General features: G+C 40.5%; 1 protein-coding gene across 1 annotated transcript in view; it reads left to right on the top strand.

Annotated features, from left to right (window-relative positions):
• dock3 (dedicator of cytokinesis 3) overlaps positions 1-13,825 on the top strand; it is a 576,384-nt gene that overhangs the window by 139,928 nt on the left and 422,631 nt on the right. Inside the window, exons 10-12 of the mRNA XM_042088883.1 lie at positions 5,302-5,383; positions 5,489-5,549; positions 11,346-11,493. Coding sequence (XP_041944817.1) covers positions 5,302-5,383; positions 5,489-5,549; positions 11,346-11,493 — 291 coding nt within the window. The remainder of the gene's footprint in view (positions 1-5,301; positions 5,384-5,488; positions 5,550-11,345; positions 11,494-13,825) is intronic.

The following is a 13,825-nucleotide window of genomic DNA, read 5'->3' as shown; positions in this document are numbered from 1 at the left end:
GGAGTTACAAATGGTTAGTTAATGATATTTTGTGAGCTCATCTAAAGTGAGAACATTTTATGCCTTGCAACACATTTACAAATGAGTTATAAAGTTTACACTTGCATTTATTCATTTAGCCGACACTGTAAGCGACTTACACATGTCAGTGAAATTAAAGTGCAAGGCCACATTGGTGGACACCGGGGTTTGAACCCCCAACTTTATGGGTAACTGCATGTTAACCCGGCTCCCTAGCCACTACACTACCTCTGCCAAGTGGTATTACAACAGTCAATTCAAAAATATAATATAGATATGCGTGTTTACTATGAACAAACCATTTTTAACTGTGTGTAAACATGATTTACAGATGAGAATTAATGTAGGAATAATGCTTTATAATAATAGTTTACAGATGTTTAATAACAGTGTGTAGTAAAAGAAAACAGAAACTCTTGCATAGGGGTTTCTATCTGGGCCAAGGTAGTGTAGTGGATAAGGAGCTAGACTAGCATGCAGTAGCCTGAAAAGTTGGGGGTTCGATTCCCGGCTTTCACAGTTATGTCAATGGCCTTCAATTTAATTGACATGTGTACGTCGCTTGTCTGCTAAATGAATGAATGTGAATGTAATCTTTACAACTCATTTGAAAATGTGTTGCAAGGCATAGAAAGTCCTCACTTTAGATAAGCTCACAAAATATCATTAACTAACCACTTGTAATCCCTGAGTTAATCATGAATTGTAGTATTAGGAAGTGGTTTATAAAATATGTATCCTCACCCTAACTAATCATTAGTGCATGTGTATATTGCATAATTTATTAAGTATTAATAATAATTCATAAACATATTTTAGATATAGGCTTATTTACTATGAACAAACCATTTATAACTGTGTGTACAAATACTTTATTTATGAGAATTAACATAGGAACAATGCTTTACAAATGATGAACAAAGCATTTTGTAATAGTTTGCAACTGGTTTATAATAATAAAATGATTTCATTATAAGTGGTTGTTTCATTACTTATTAAGTATAAATCATGTACTTACAAACATATTTTTTGGATAGGCTTATTTACTATGAACAAACCATTTATAATTGTGTGAACAAATGCTTTACTGATGATAAATTATGTATGAACAAGAAATTACTAATGATGAACAAACCATTAACTAATAAGTAACAAAGGCTTAATAAATGATGAATTGTGTGTAATTATTATAAAGTGTTACCGTTTTTTTTACTTCAAGCTTGCATTGGTTGTTAAGTGTTCATTAGTGTGTTCTGAGTATCATTCTGCAGTCTCTGAGTATCATTCTACTGTATTAAAACAATGAATGTTGATCAATATTGAATTGACAATGTATTTGTACTGACTGTCATATACTCTAAGCTAACATCTAACCAAGTAAGTGGTTTTCAAGAATACTGTAAGTCTATGTAATCTGAATAATCATACTGTAAGTAATGTTATACACAGCAGTTTTTTGCATTTACATGCAATGGTAATTCCCTGGAATTACATCTTCTAGTTATTATTATTATTATTATTATTATTATTATTATTATTATAAGTAATACGAGATAGCTTCACTTACTTAGGTGTTACAGTGACGAGTAACTTTAGAGATCTGTATAAAAAAAACTTTAGGGCCCTGTTAGATAGCACAAAGAGCGATCCAGCTGGGCCTTCTTGCCTTTATCATTGGCATTATCATTAACTCTGTTAAAATGTTCAAAATTTTTGTTTTTGTTTCAGACACTACCTGTGTTTATTCCCAAGGCATACTTTAAAGATTTAGATCAGCTTATATCTTCCTTTATTTGGAACAAAACAGTTCCACGAATCAGGAAAGTTTTTGCGATGACATAAGAACGAATGAGGTTTGGGTCTCCCAAACTTTATTAATTACTACTGGGTCGCCAATGTACATAAAATCCAATTCTGGATGTCACCTACTCAGAGTCAACCAGTATGGGCATTGATGGAGCAAAGTGCATGTCATCTTGGCAGTTTAGCAGCATTGGTGTGCGCTCCTAACCTGACCCTAGCCAGATGAATGTCGTTCCGCTTAGCTCCGCCTAGCTTCACTCACATCCATCTGGGACCTCTTCCATTGAGAGTGATTTCTCCAACCAACTTTATGGTTTAGCCAATCAGGACGCAGGGCGGGAGTTTCATAGATGTGACATAGCGTAGAAGCGACTGTGAGTCTGTTATTAGCGTCACGGGTTGGCTTCGATGTGAGTGGTTGAAGTAGCACGTCAATAGATGACGGACAAGTGGCTTATTCAATCATATGCAAGCATTTTTTGATTAGGCCCAGCCTTCTGAAGCAACACTTCAATGGATCGGTTCCAGATGGATGAGTGGAGCTAGGCGGAGCGAAATTCATCTGGCTATTGCCAGGTTAGTGCGCTCCAGCGCCTCTTAAGTATTTAACCAATAATCCAGTAGTGAGTGCAACACTTAAAATATGGTCTCAGTTTAGATTACATTTCAAACATGAAGCTACAGTACCTTGTCATCCAGTCCAATAGCAGCAAATCATTTTTTCCCGCCATCTATGATGGACCCAGCCTTCCTTCTATAGAGTGGGAAGGTATATATATACTCTTTTGATCCTGTGAGGGAAATTTGGTCTCTGCATTTATCCCAATCTGTGAATTAGTGAAACATGCTCAGCACACAGTGAACACACAGTGAGGTGAAGCACACACTAATCCCAGCGCAGTGAGCTGCCTGCAACAACAGCAGGCGTTCGGGGAGCAGTGAGGGGTTAGGTGCCTTGCTCAAGGGCACTTCAGCCGTGCCTACTGGTCGGGGTTCGAATCGGCAACCCTCCGGTTACAAGTCTGAAGCGCTAACCAGTAGGCCACGGCTGCCCAATAGGGTTTGACCTATGTTAAAGGTTTGTTTGTTAATGGTTCTTTTTTACCTTTCCAACTGGCAGTTCAACAGTATGCAATCCCACAGGCATATTTATTTAGGTATTTGCAGGTGAGAGATTACATTAGTAGACCCTGACCCTTTGATTGGGATTTTTGGGATTGCACCTTTGGGGTCTGAATTTACAACTTCACAATCAGTTGTCATTGCATTTACAAGTATGTTGACGAGACAAATCATTTTACTGAACTGGAAGTCTGATATCCCTCCATCATATGGCCGTTGGGTGGTAGATATTATGGCCCATCTTAAGTTAGAGAATAAGGATTGCCTTTAGGGCTGAAACGATTCATCGAGTCACTCGAATAACTCGATTACAAAAATTACTCGAGGCAAAAATCCTGCCTCGAAGCCTCGTTAAATTCCTATGACGCGCACTATACGCGCAGGGATCTGATTGTTCCACACGGACCGTTGTTCAGGAAGCACACCACTAGCGCGTGAATCGTACGTTCTGAATTTAGCTGGCGCGATGGCGGAGTCAAGATATCCATAAATGGCAGAGAATGTTTAAAGTTTTCAAGTAAAGTTTTGGGATCATTACATACTCAAAAAGTAAAAGAACAAGCATCTGAACCTAAATATCCACTCCATGCTGTTTCACCAAGCGTTAATAAAGTAGGCTAGGCTATTTATCAATCTATCTAGCCTATCTATCATCTATCTACGTAGCCTATAGCCTACATTGATGTTGGCTGATTTTAATCACATACTGTATTTGTAGCGATGTCATGATAGCTTGTTTAGCTTTGATGTTTTTAAGTAAGTAAACTTATTCACGTTCAATTGCAAGACAGTATGCCTAAAAAAGAACCCCTCACACACATGCATGCACCCTCATCTTTCCTCACGCACCGCACGCGTGCACACACACACACACACACACACACAGGTTGCTAGGTTACCATAGGCTCACCCCAGAAATGATTTTTTAGTAGCCTAATGGTAAAATTATTTGTTAGTAGCCTAATGGTAGGCCATTTTTTAGTAGCCTAATGGTAAAATGATTTGTTAGTAATGGTAATGGTAATGGTAAATGCTGCAGGTGTAGAAATCTACATAAAACAGATATTTATGTTGATGTCAGGTCTAGATTACAGCATGAAACTTGTTGTAGGCTACACGTTAATACATTAAATTGCTTTCCCTCTTCTCCCTCCCAGCACTTCACAACATAGTATGGGCAGCTTTGTTCGCTCAGCTAAGTCATGCACAAGAGGCTGCAATTTTACAGAGAGCATTTTGAACATTATTTAATTGATGGCACTGACACTTAAAAACACTAAATGGGTAAATTGCAATAAATGGGTTTAGTTTTGTAGCCTAATGTTGGAGTTAGAATAAATACCTCTGTGCCAATTGCTTGATCATTTTACAGCCATGTCATTTTCGTTCTGCATTATGTGTTTTGGTTGTTTAAAAATGCAAAAAAAAAAAAAAAAATATCCAAATAATCGATCGATAAAGTGCTAGATTAATCGATTACAAAAAGAATCGATAGCTGCAGCCCTAATTGCCTTAGGAGGCTCAGAAAGGAAATTCTGGAAAGTATGGCAACCATTTATAGGTCATATAGAAAACAATTTCAGACCTTGTGTATGATCATTGGTTGGAATCACTGCACCCCCCCCCCCCCCTCCTCCTTTTTTTGTATGTGTGTGTGCATGCGTGTTTATTTGTGAGTGTTTATCTTATATCTCTGTGATGTACTTCGGTTTTGTTTAATTTAAGTGATGTTCTGAATGTTACATTGTTACTGTTGAATTGTTGGTATGTTCATTGTGGTATATGTGTCTTCATTGGCCTCTCCAGAATGTATACATTGTAAGTCAAATTTGAACGCATGTGGAGACCAGAGAAAACTCACTAAAAATAATTGAATATATAAAAACGACTGTATGGAAAATCCTACTAATTTTGCTTAGCATTAGGAACAAAACCAGTAAGGGGCGACTAAATTATTTTTCCTCCCTAATAATAATTTGCCTGGTGTCAACTTGTTCCTGTTGTTGTTTTTTTTATTTTTTATTTATTTTATATCGAAAAACAAATCAACAAACGAGACATGAATTCCAATGCAACAAATATAAAGCCAGCTTTATTGGTTTTATTGTCCCTTCCTATGAACTGTCTGCAGAATAATTTTGAAATTAACCAGATGGCATAGATCTTTACTGGAAAGGTTGTTGATAACAGTTGTTTTACTGTGTCAAATCTGCTTTTGAAGAACTAAACCATCATTTGCCCTCATGGTACAGTATCCTCTGCATCAGACATTACATGTTGGTTATATTCTGTTTGCTCTCCAAAAAACTGTCATGAAGAGCACATCATCCACAGCCTTGTTATTTTCATGCACAGTGAGAAGTTTATGGTGCGACTCAGCAAAAATGGTGGCCCCAAGAACCCAGAGAAAATGGATCGACTGTGTGCTTTATTCACGGTAAACTCTTTAATGTGTCCAACTTGCCACTCCATTTACAGTTGTTTCAAAATTAGAATGAAATCCCATGGTTCGTACCTAATACTGTTTTTTTAACCTCTGCAGGATTTGAGCAACAAGGACATGAAGAGGGACCTCTACATCATTTCACAATTCATAAGAACAGGTGAACTACTATCCCTTGAATTCTGTCTAAGTGAAACACAACCCACACATTTGGCTTCACACACTGTTGAAGGGTAGTATATTGAGGGTCTTAAGGGTTGGCACAAAGAGGCAATATGCAGTCAAAAATTCCGTTTTGCAGTTTGTTAAACCCCCACCAGGGTGTTTGAGGTATCCCAGTGCAAAGAAAAATAGGGTTCATCAAAATTGGGAAAAATAAAATATTTACAAAAAATATGGCTATGGGCAACCACTACAAAATAAAGACATAAGTCGCAAACAAAATGGCTAACGAATACCTCACACAACTGAGGGCAAATCACGTCAGGAGCATTGGGATTAGCATCTCTCCAATTCAAAAGGTATACAAATGAAACCTCCCCTCCTTTAAAGGGTGACTGAATTTCCCCCAGCCCATATCAACCATAAACACAGGGGTGTTCTGTCATTGCAAGACTAAATATGAGATTATATAAATTAATACGGTACCAAACATCAGGCCTTCACAACAGCATTACTTAACAATTATAACACAACAATCACTTACAACCGCTTAAGAAAGTTAATTGATTTTCCACGGGTGAAACCGTGACACTCGTGAACACACCCAAAGCTTATAGCTGTCCCGGGACAGGAGCGCGCTTCCCTAAGAACCACCAGGGAGAGCTACCTTACTGGTAAGGAGTGAACTTCTTTTAACAGTTGACTCTCTTCAAAGAACTTGTTAGCATTTACAACAGACATTGTCCATGAACCACCATTGTAACAAAGTCGGCAAGCATGTTATGGTTACATTAACATTTTTAAATAAACAGGGACTTACATTGGACGAATGAATGAAATGCGAGTGAAACGCTTGGTGCGATTTCAACAGTATATGTGCACCTATCTGTTAATACACACACAAAATAGACAGAGCATCAGGAATGTACAATAAATACATGTAATATAACTGGAGGGCATGAGTGAAATATGAGCATGAATAAGTTCAAACAGTGACATGCTTATGAAAGAGTTTGTGACGGCATATGAAAGAGTTTGTTGTGGCCGCCATTAGGACGCTGTGAGGACTATTGATCTATTATTTTGCTCATTTTATATTTAAGAAACATTGAGCAAATGTCAGTAGTCTTTCAATTAGAGAAAATGTATTTCCGGGACAAGGAAAAGACAATTGGAATTCAATTGAAAACCCTAATGGCAATTACAAGATGTGACTTATTGAAAGGCACTTCACCATCTTTGTATATGCATTTTGAGCAGTTATACCTAATAGATAGCTGACAGTCACTGTGAATTTTAAAGTGTATGATTAGAATCACACACTGTATCTTTTATCTTACTGAGAGACTAATGTGCAACATAAATTATTATCTAATATTATTTAGTATGTTGTATTGGAAAGGAAAATTCCAGCCATGATTTTAAAAATTACCCCGGAGTGTAGCACCATAGCTGCCTAGCTGCTCTACCTTTTTTTCCGACAGTACTTGGTGACCTTGACATGAGAAACAGAGATCTATGTGATCTATTGCCAGAGTCTCCTGTAAGTGTTCCTTTTTCAACAGCTGGCAAATGTGGTGCTTTATTTCCATAGCTACTGTCCCATGTAAGATTCGGAAATTGAAATGGTAACGCTTTAGAATAACATGTGCTTATTAGGTATTAAGGACAGCCGTGGCCTACTGGTTAGCACATCGGAGGGTTGCCGGTTCGAACCCCGACCAGTAGGCACAGCTGAAGTGCCCTTGAGCAAGGCACCTAACCCCTCACTGCTCCCCGAGCGCCGCTGTTGATGCAGGCAGCTCACTGTGCCGGGATTAGTGTGTGCTTCACCTCACCCTGTGTACACTGTGTGCTGTGTGTGTTTCACTAATTCACGGATTGGGATAAATGCAGAGACCAAATTTCCCTCACGGGATCAAAAGAGTATATATACTTATATATACTTATATACTTAACAGTGCATAATAAGCAGTTAACAATTCACTACTAACAGTTAGTTAACTGTTGTTATCCTTTAATAACATTAACTAACTGTTAACATGCAGCTTGTAAGTGTTGATAAGCAGCCTTTTAAAGAAGCCCTATGCAGGTCTGGTTATTCCTTCGCTGTTTCTGGGTTTTTGCCTGATTTGGGCTCGCATTTTTCACGACATAGCTCCCCCTGCAACATCGGTAGCAGGTGACTGCTACGCTAAACCCCCATTAGCTAGCGAGCTAGCCATCAAGAAACCAAGCTAAACACATACAGGGCTCACAATAAAACGGTCGAACAAACACATTGTAACGATTTGATAGCGACACACACAGTTGTCCATTCAAAAGGTTTATTTGCTGAGAACGAGTGCAGGGACACAGACACAGAACACAATACACACGGAGCAGGTCAAGTACACACACACCCTACACATACAGGGGAGGACACAGCCCCCCACACAAAAAGGATCACACACAAGGGAGAACTAAAAGGGAAACATGTTACAATAAAGACGCTAACATTACACTTAAATGTTCTGTTCGCTCCCATATCCCAGCATGCCCTGTGTGGGAGAACGCTAACAATGTCTTGTGCGCCGACGTTACACAGCTCCCCCAACAAGCCATTGCCATCCTCGGCAATGACCACGAGGCCACTCAGTCCAGTGGGACAGTACCGTCAACTCACGTGGGGTGAACGCCGCAGGAGCTCACTCAACGGGGAGCCACGCTGCTAGCAATTCAGTGCGGGCGTGATAGCAACCACGTGGCCACCCCCGCTCGTCACCAGCTCCCTCTCAGCAGCCGCCCTCAGGCTGCACTTTCCGCGGCGTGTCACCGCGGCACTCCTCCTCTCCTGGCGGGGCCCTAGGTGGCCTTTTCAACCGTTGACACTGTACTAAGCACCGGGGTTCGAGGGGGGTCAGATGAAGCTGCACCAACGCCAGTCCGCTCCTTCGATTCACCGACCAGGACAAACTGGCACCGACTCCGCAGGACCACGCTGAGCTCTCCCGCTGCAGCTACCGTCTTCGGCGTCCCTCCTCGTGTTGCCTCCTCGCAGAGCCGTCCTGCTCTGCTCCTGGCCCGTTCCACTCCCTCGCGGCCTCAGCGAAGGCACGACCCCCGAGATGGCCATGCTATCGAAATCCACACAACAAACTTTTTTTATTTATTTATTTTGTAAAGGCGCCGGCCAACAGGCTAACTTGAACGGGCGCCCACACAGCACGGTGCCTCTCACACGCACCCAAAAGTTTTAAAGTTCAGAGTTCAGAGGGCCTTTCCGTCGAAGCTGCCCCACCGTTGTGAGTTCGCTGCCCCCAGCGTCTCTGCCAACCGTCCGTCGTCCAGGAACCTCTTCCTCGCCGCTCTCCCTCGGCTCTGCTCACGCATCGCGGCCACCGCCAGCTCCAGCCTCGAACCGCCCGGCGCGGAGTCACTGCCCAGCGTCGTCTTCTCCGCGAACGCTTCTTCAGGCCCCTCTTCCGGCAAGATCTCCTCCCAAGGCAGCAGGCAGGTCCAGACGACAGCACCTCTCCTCCGTCGGCATTAGCGATAGAAGGCCCCGAGCTTTTTAGCAGCCCTCACAAGGGCTCTCTCTGGATCCTCTTGCGTGGGCCTCCACCCAGTGGTATGGTTTTCCATTCCCAGCTTCTCTCGCTGGGCGGAGGCCATGTTCGAAAGTCGCTTCTGACACCAATGTAACGATTTGATAGCGACACACACAGTTGTCCAATCAAAAGGTTTATTTGCTGAGAACGAGAGCAGGGACACAGACACAGAACACAATACACACGGAGCAGGTCAAGTACACACACACCCTACACATACAGGGGAGGACGCAGCCCCCACACAAAAAGGATCACACACGAGGGAGAACTAAAAGGGAAACATGTTACAATAAAGACTAACATTACACTCAAAACTAAGGAGAAATACAGACATAAACCCCAAATGTTCGCTCCCGTATCCCAGCATGCCCTGCATGGGAGAACGCTAACAATGTCTTGTGCGCCGACGTTACAACATTATTCAAGAGACTATCAAACCACATTACAAAAACGAAGTTCACCCAAGGGTAGGCTACTTACAATTTCAACAGCAACAAAGCCAAGGCGGAATCCGTTTTGCAGTCTTCTTAGAAACTACAATCTGACTACATTTTCGAGACACGATTGGATACTTCCGCTGAGTCACATCCGGATTTGTTCGGGACGGAACCAGAAAGTTGCATATTCGGGTTTTTTTCGCGGAGAAGCACTAGGGGGAGACGAAGCACCAAACGACCCAAAAAGTGTTGTAGAACCATCAGAACGACTCTCAACCTGCATAATTAAGGTCATTTTTGCTAAAATTGTTGCATAGGGCTTCTTTAAGTTACTTACAAGCATATTTGTTAACAGTTAATGTGCAGCTGTCACAGAATAAATACATGTAGTTACAGGTGTTTTGGGAACACCAAAATAAACATTTACAATAAAAAAAAAATAGATTTTAGCACCCCCAACATAGCATTTTGCTCCTTTCATAAGGCATTAACTCCTTTGGGATGAAGAAGAACTTATTATTTACACTATGCTCACCAGTTGAAGAGATGAATAGCTGAGAGGATCTGGCCATCCTCTGGACTCTGGAGGCTAGCCCTGGCAGCTACATGTAGACGCTTAACAGTGCCACCAATGCCAACACATGTACTCTTACCATGGCTTGTATCAAAAGAAAATGCAGACTGCAGCTTTTAGCACTTAGATGATGCAGCACAGGTGTGGTTGGTAACAACATTGGTAAGTGTTGCAGTCAGCCTGTATACCTAAATATTGTTGAGTCGGAGTCTGTTATTGTATGAAGGAAAAGAGTGCCAGTCCCAGCCACTACCACGACAGGACATCAATATTCCCTGTATAAGAAGACACATGAAGATATTCAAATGGCCTTTGAGAACTTCATAGCAACCAATGAATGAATAATGGAACATGAAAGGGTATCCCCAGCTAAGGGCTATTGAGGTCAATGGTTAAAATATAATTTCTAGTACATAATTTGATATATATTTGGCATCCTTCTCATTTTCTAGATATTAGGAATGTCTTATTCTTATACATATGTGAAGTAAAATATTGCCATTCCGTTCCAGTCAAGTATCAGAGTTAATGCCTTGTAAAAGGAGTAAAATGCTATGTTGTGTTTCACCTGAGGGGGCGCTAACATCTATTTTTTATTGTAAATGTTTATTTTGGTGTTCCCAAAACACCTGTAACTACATGCATTTATTCTGTGAATGGGACTTGGCACATAAAGGAGACCCTTGAGACCCTTAATATCACTTTTTTGCATGTTTTATCTAAAACTAGGGACTTCTTTAAAACCAATGAGACTGTGGTACAAACTTTTAATTATTAAATCATATTGAGAACATGTTTGTCTTCCATTCTACAAAGTTTGGTAAGGCTAGGCATAATACTTTTTAAGATATGAATGTCCAAACATGGCCTCCAAGATAAGGCCTTTTAGAGAGTGCAAACGATCAAGGGCAAAAAGTCTATGAAAACAATAGAATTGAACAAATATATTTTACAGGTTTTAGTTATGGAACCTAAATATTGTGTAGACAAACTTTGAGAGAAATCGGAGTCGGTGCAGCAGCCATTTTCCTGGATTTTGTCTGATTTGACACAGAATTACCCATATGCCTAATCTCTAAATGCAATACAGTGAAATTTTTATAAAGCTTTTCTCTAGTTTTTGATGCAATTAGTAGATATGCATTTGAGATATATGTCTCTATATTTGTGTGTCTGTATGTGTGTGCATGCAGGCCGGATGCTTCTGAATGACTCAAAGAAGGGCCCACCTCATGTACAGTATAGACGACCATATGGATGTGCTGTGCTGGCCATGAGTGATGTACTACAAACCATCTCAGAGATGAAGGAGGAGAAGGACTTTGTGCTGAAAGTTTATACGTATGTGCCAACACATGTAAACCTATGTATATACAGTCAAGTAAAAGAACATGCAAGGATGTAGCTTATACAAATTACCTAATGGCTATTTTGTTCCATTGCTTTTGAAAAAGTTAAGTAGAGACAGTCTTAGCTTCACAAGACATGTCATGGTTTGCTATCTTATATTAGCATAACATTGTTAGCTGCTTGATAATGTTGTCAGATTAGCCATTATCTATTATTATACTAAGGTTGTGCAAAGCAGTAGACAGCAAATAAATTAACATTTCATCAACTTTTAGGCAACCTTGGCTGAATTATTCCAATATTAGAACTTACCATCCTGCAGCGTTGCATGAAACAAAGCTTACATATGGGAGCTTCATGCTGTGAACAGGTGGAGTTATGAACAGTCCTGGGACAGAGTCAATTAGCTCCCCACATCAGTGATGAGGCAGAGGGTGTAAAGATGTTCCAGGGCCACAAAGGGATTTTTACTTATGAATATGTACTTATGAGTTTCCATGCATAGAGACATTTTGTGTCTAACATTTTGTTTGTTTTCCTTACCCCAGACAAGGACATGATTAAATGCTTTAATATAGAAATAACCCTTTGGGACTTTTTACAATTATAACTCATAATACTTATAATAGACTTAATAATTATAACTAATTAAGCTAAAAAAAATCTATTTGGTATTGTTTTAAGTATGAAGACACTTACCTAGTGCTCTCTCGAAAGATCATTTTGACTTAATTGAAGATGCTTTGACTAATTTAAGGAGTTATCAAGACAAATTTGCTCAATGCACTGGCAGCCAGATTTGCTTGTTTTTAGAACAAATTTGCTGAACGCTCTGACAGACAAATGTGCTTGTTTTCAGGATGAAACATTTTAAAATAACTCAAACTCTTCTTAAATTAAGTCAAATTATTTTACGAGTAAGCACTAGGTAAGTCTCTCGGTAACACTTTACGGTAAGGGTACATGAATTATCATGAATTCATGCATGAATTAATTCATGATTTATGCATTACTTCATTCCTTTATTTCTCATGAATCATCAGGAATTGACATGAGTTCATAGTCTCTCATTCATGACCTCATGCATGAACAACATATCAACTAAGACATTAGGTAAGATAGGTACTCTGCAAAAACTGCTTACCTAATTAAATCTAACCAAGATTATTAATCTTATATCAAGATAAAATAGTTTGTATTGTTTTCAGTATAAAGAGACTTACTAAGCGCTTTCTCGTGAAATCATTTGACTTAATTTAAGAAAAGTTTGACTTATTTTAACCTGTTGAAGAGTAAATTCTTCTCTAAGTTCCCCAGAGAGTGAATTATTTTCCTGGCTCCTTCTAGAATTCTACGCAAACGTTCTATAATTTCAGTGTTATTAAAAATCACTTAATGGCAGAAAAGTCCCTGAGGGCAATTGTTGCGTCATGTTATAGAACCTTTTTCGAAAACGTTCTAATCACATATTTGTGATCGTACTCCCAGGGGCCCAGCTGCATCTGATCACATATTTGTGACCGTACTCCTCAACAGGTTAAGACATCTCATCCTGAAAACAAGCAAATTTTTCTGCCAGTGCATTAAGCAAATTTGTCTGCCAGTGCGTGAAGTGAGTCTGAGAGACAAGCTCTTGCAGAAGGGTGTGGACGCTCACCTGGTATCCTGGATTCTGGATTACAGATTACCTGACCGAGCAGCCACAGTTTGTGAGACTGAAGAACTGTCTCTCTGACACTGTGATCAGCAGCACCGGAGCTCCACAGGAAACTGTGCTCTCGCCTGTCCTGTTTACCCTGTACACATCTGACTTCTGTTACAACACTGAGTCATGCCACATGCAGAAGTTCTCTGATGATACTGCAATTGTGGGGTGTATCAGGGACGAACAAGAGGAGGAGCCTGGTGGAGGACTGTGCAATGGTGCAAACTCAACCACCTTCAACTCAACACTGCAAAGACCAGGGAGATGGTGGTGGATTTCCGCAGGTCAAAGCCCGCTCTGCTACCAGTCTCCATTGATGGGGTCAATGTGGAGGTGGTAAACACCTACAAGTATCTGGGCTTACAACTGGACAATAAACTGGACTGGTCAGCCAATACTGAAGCACTCTACAAGAAAGGGCAGAGCAGGCTGCACTTGAGGAGGCTGCGGTCCTTCAATGTCTGCAGTAATCTCCTCAGGATGTTTTACCAGCGTCCTCTTCTATGCTGTGGTATGCTGGGGAGGAAGCACAAAGAAGAAGGATGCTGGGCGACTAGATAGGCTGGTAAGGAAAGCTGGCTCTGTCGTGGGAGCCGAACTGGAGTGCATCACTTCAAT

The sequence above is a fragment of the Alosa sapidissima genome, chromosome 4 (genome assembly GCF_018492685.1).
Source record: "Alosa sapidissima isolate fAloSap1 chromosome 4, fAloSap1.pri, whole genome shotgun sequence".
In the NCBI taxonomy this organism is placed as follows: Eukaryota; Metazoa; Chordata; class Actinopteri; order Clupeiformes; family Clupeidae; genus Alosa; species Alosa sapidissima.
Note: the sequence above shows the minus strand (reverse complement) of the source record. Positions and strands in the feature narration are given on the sequence as shown.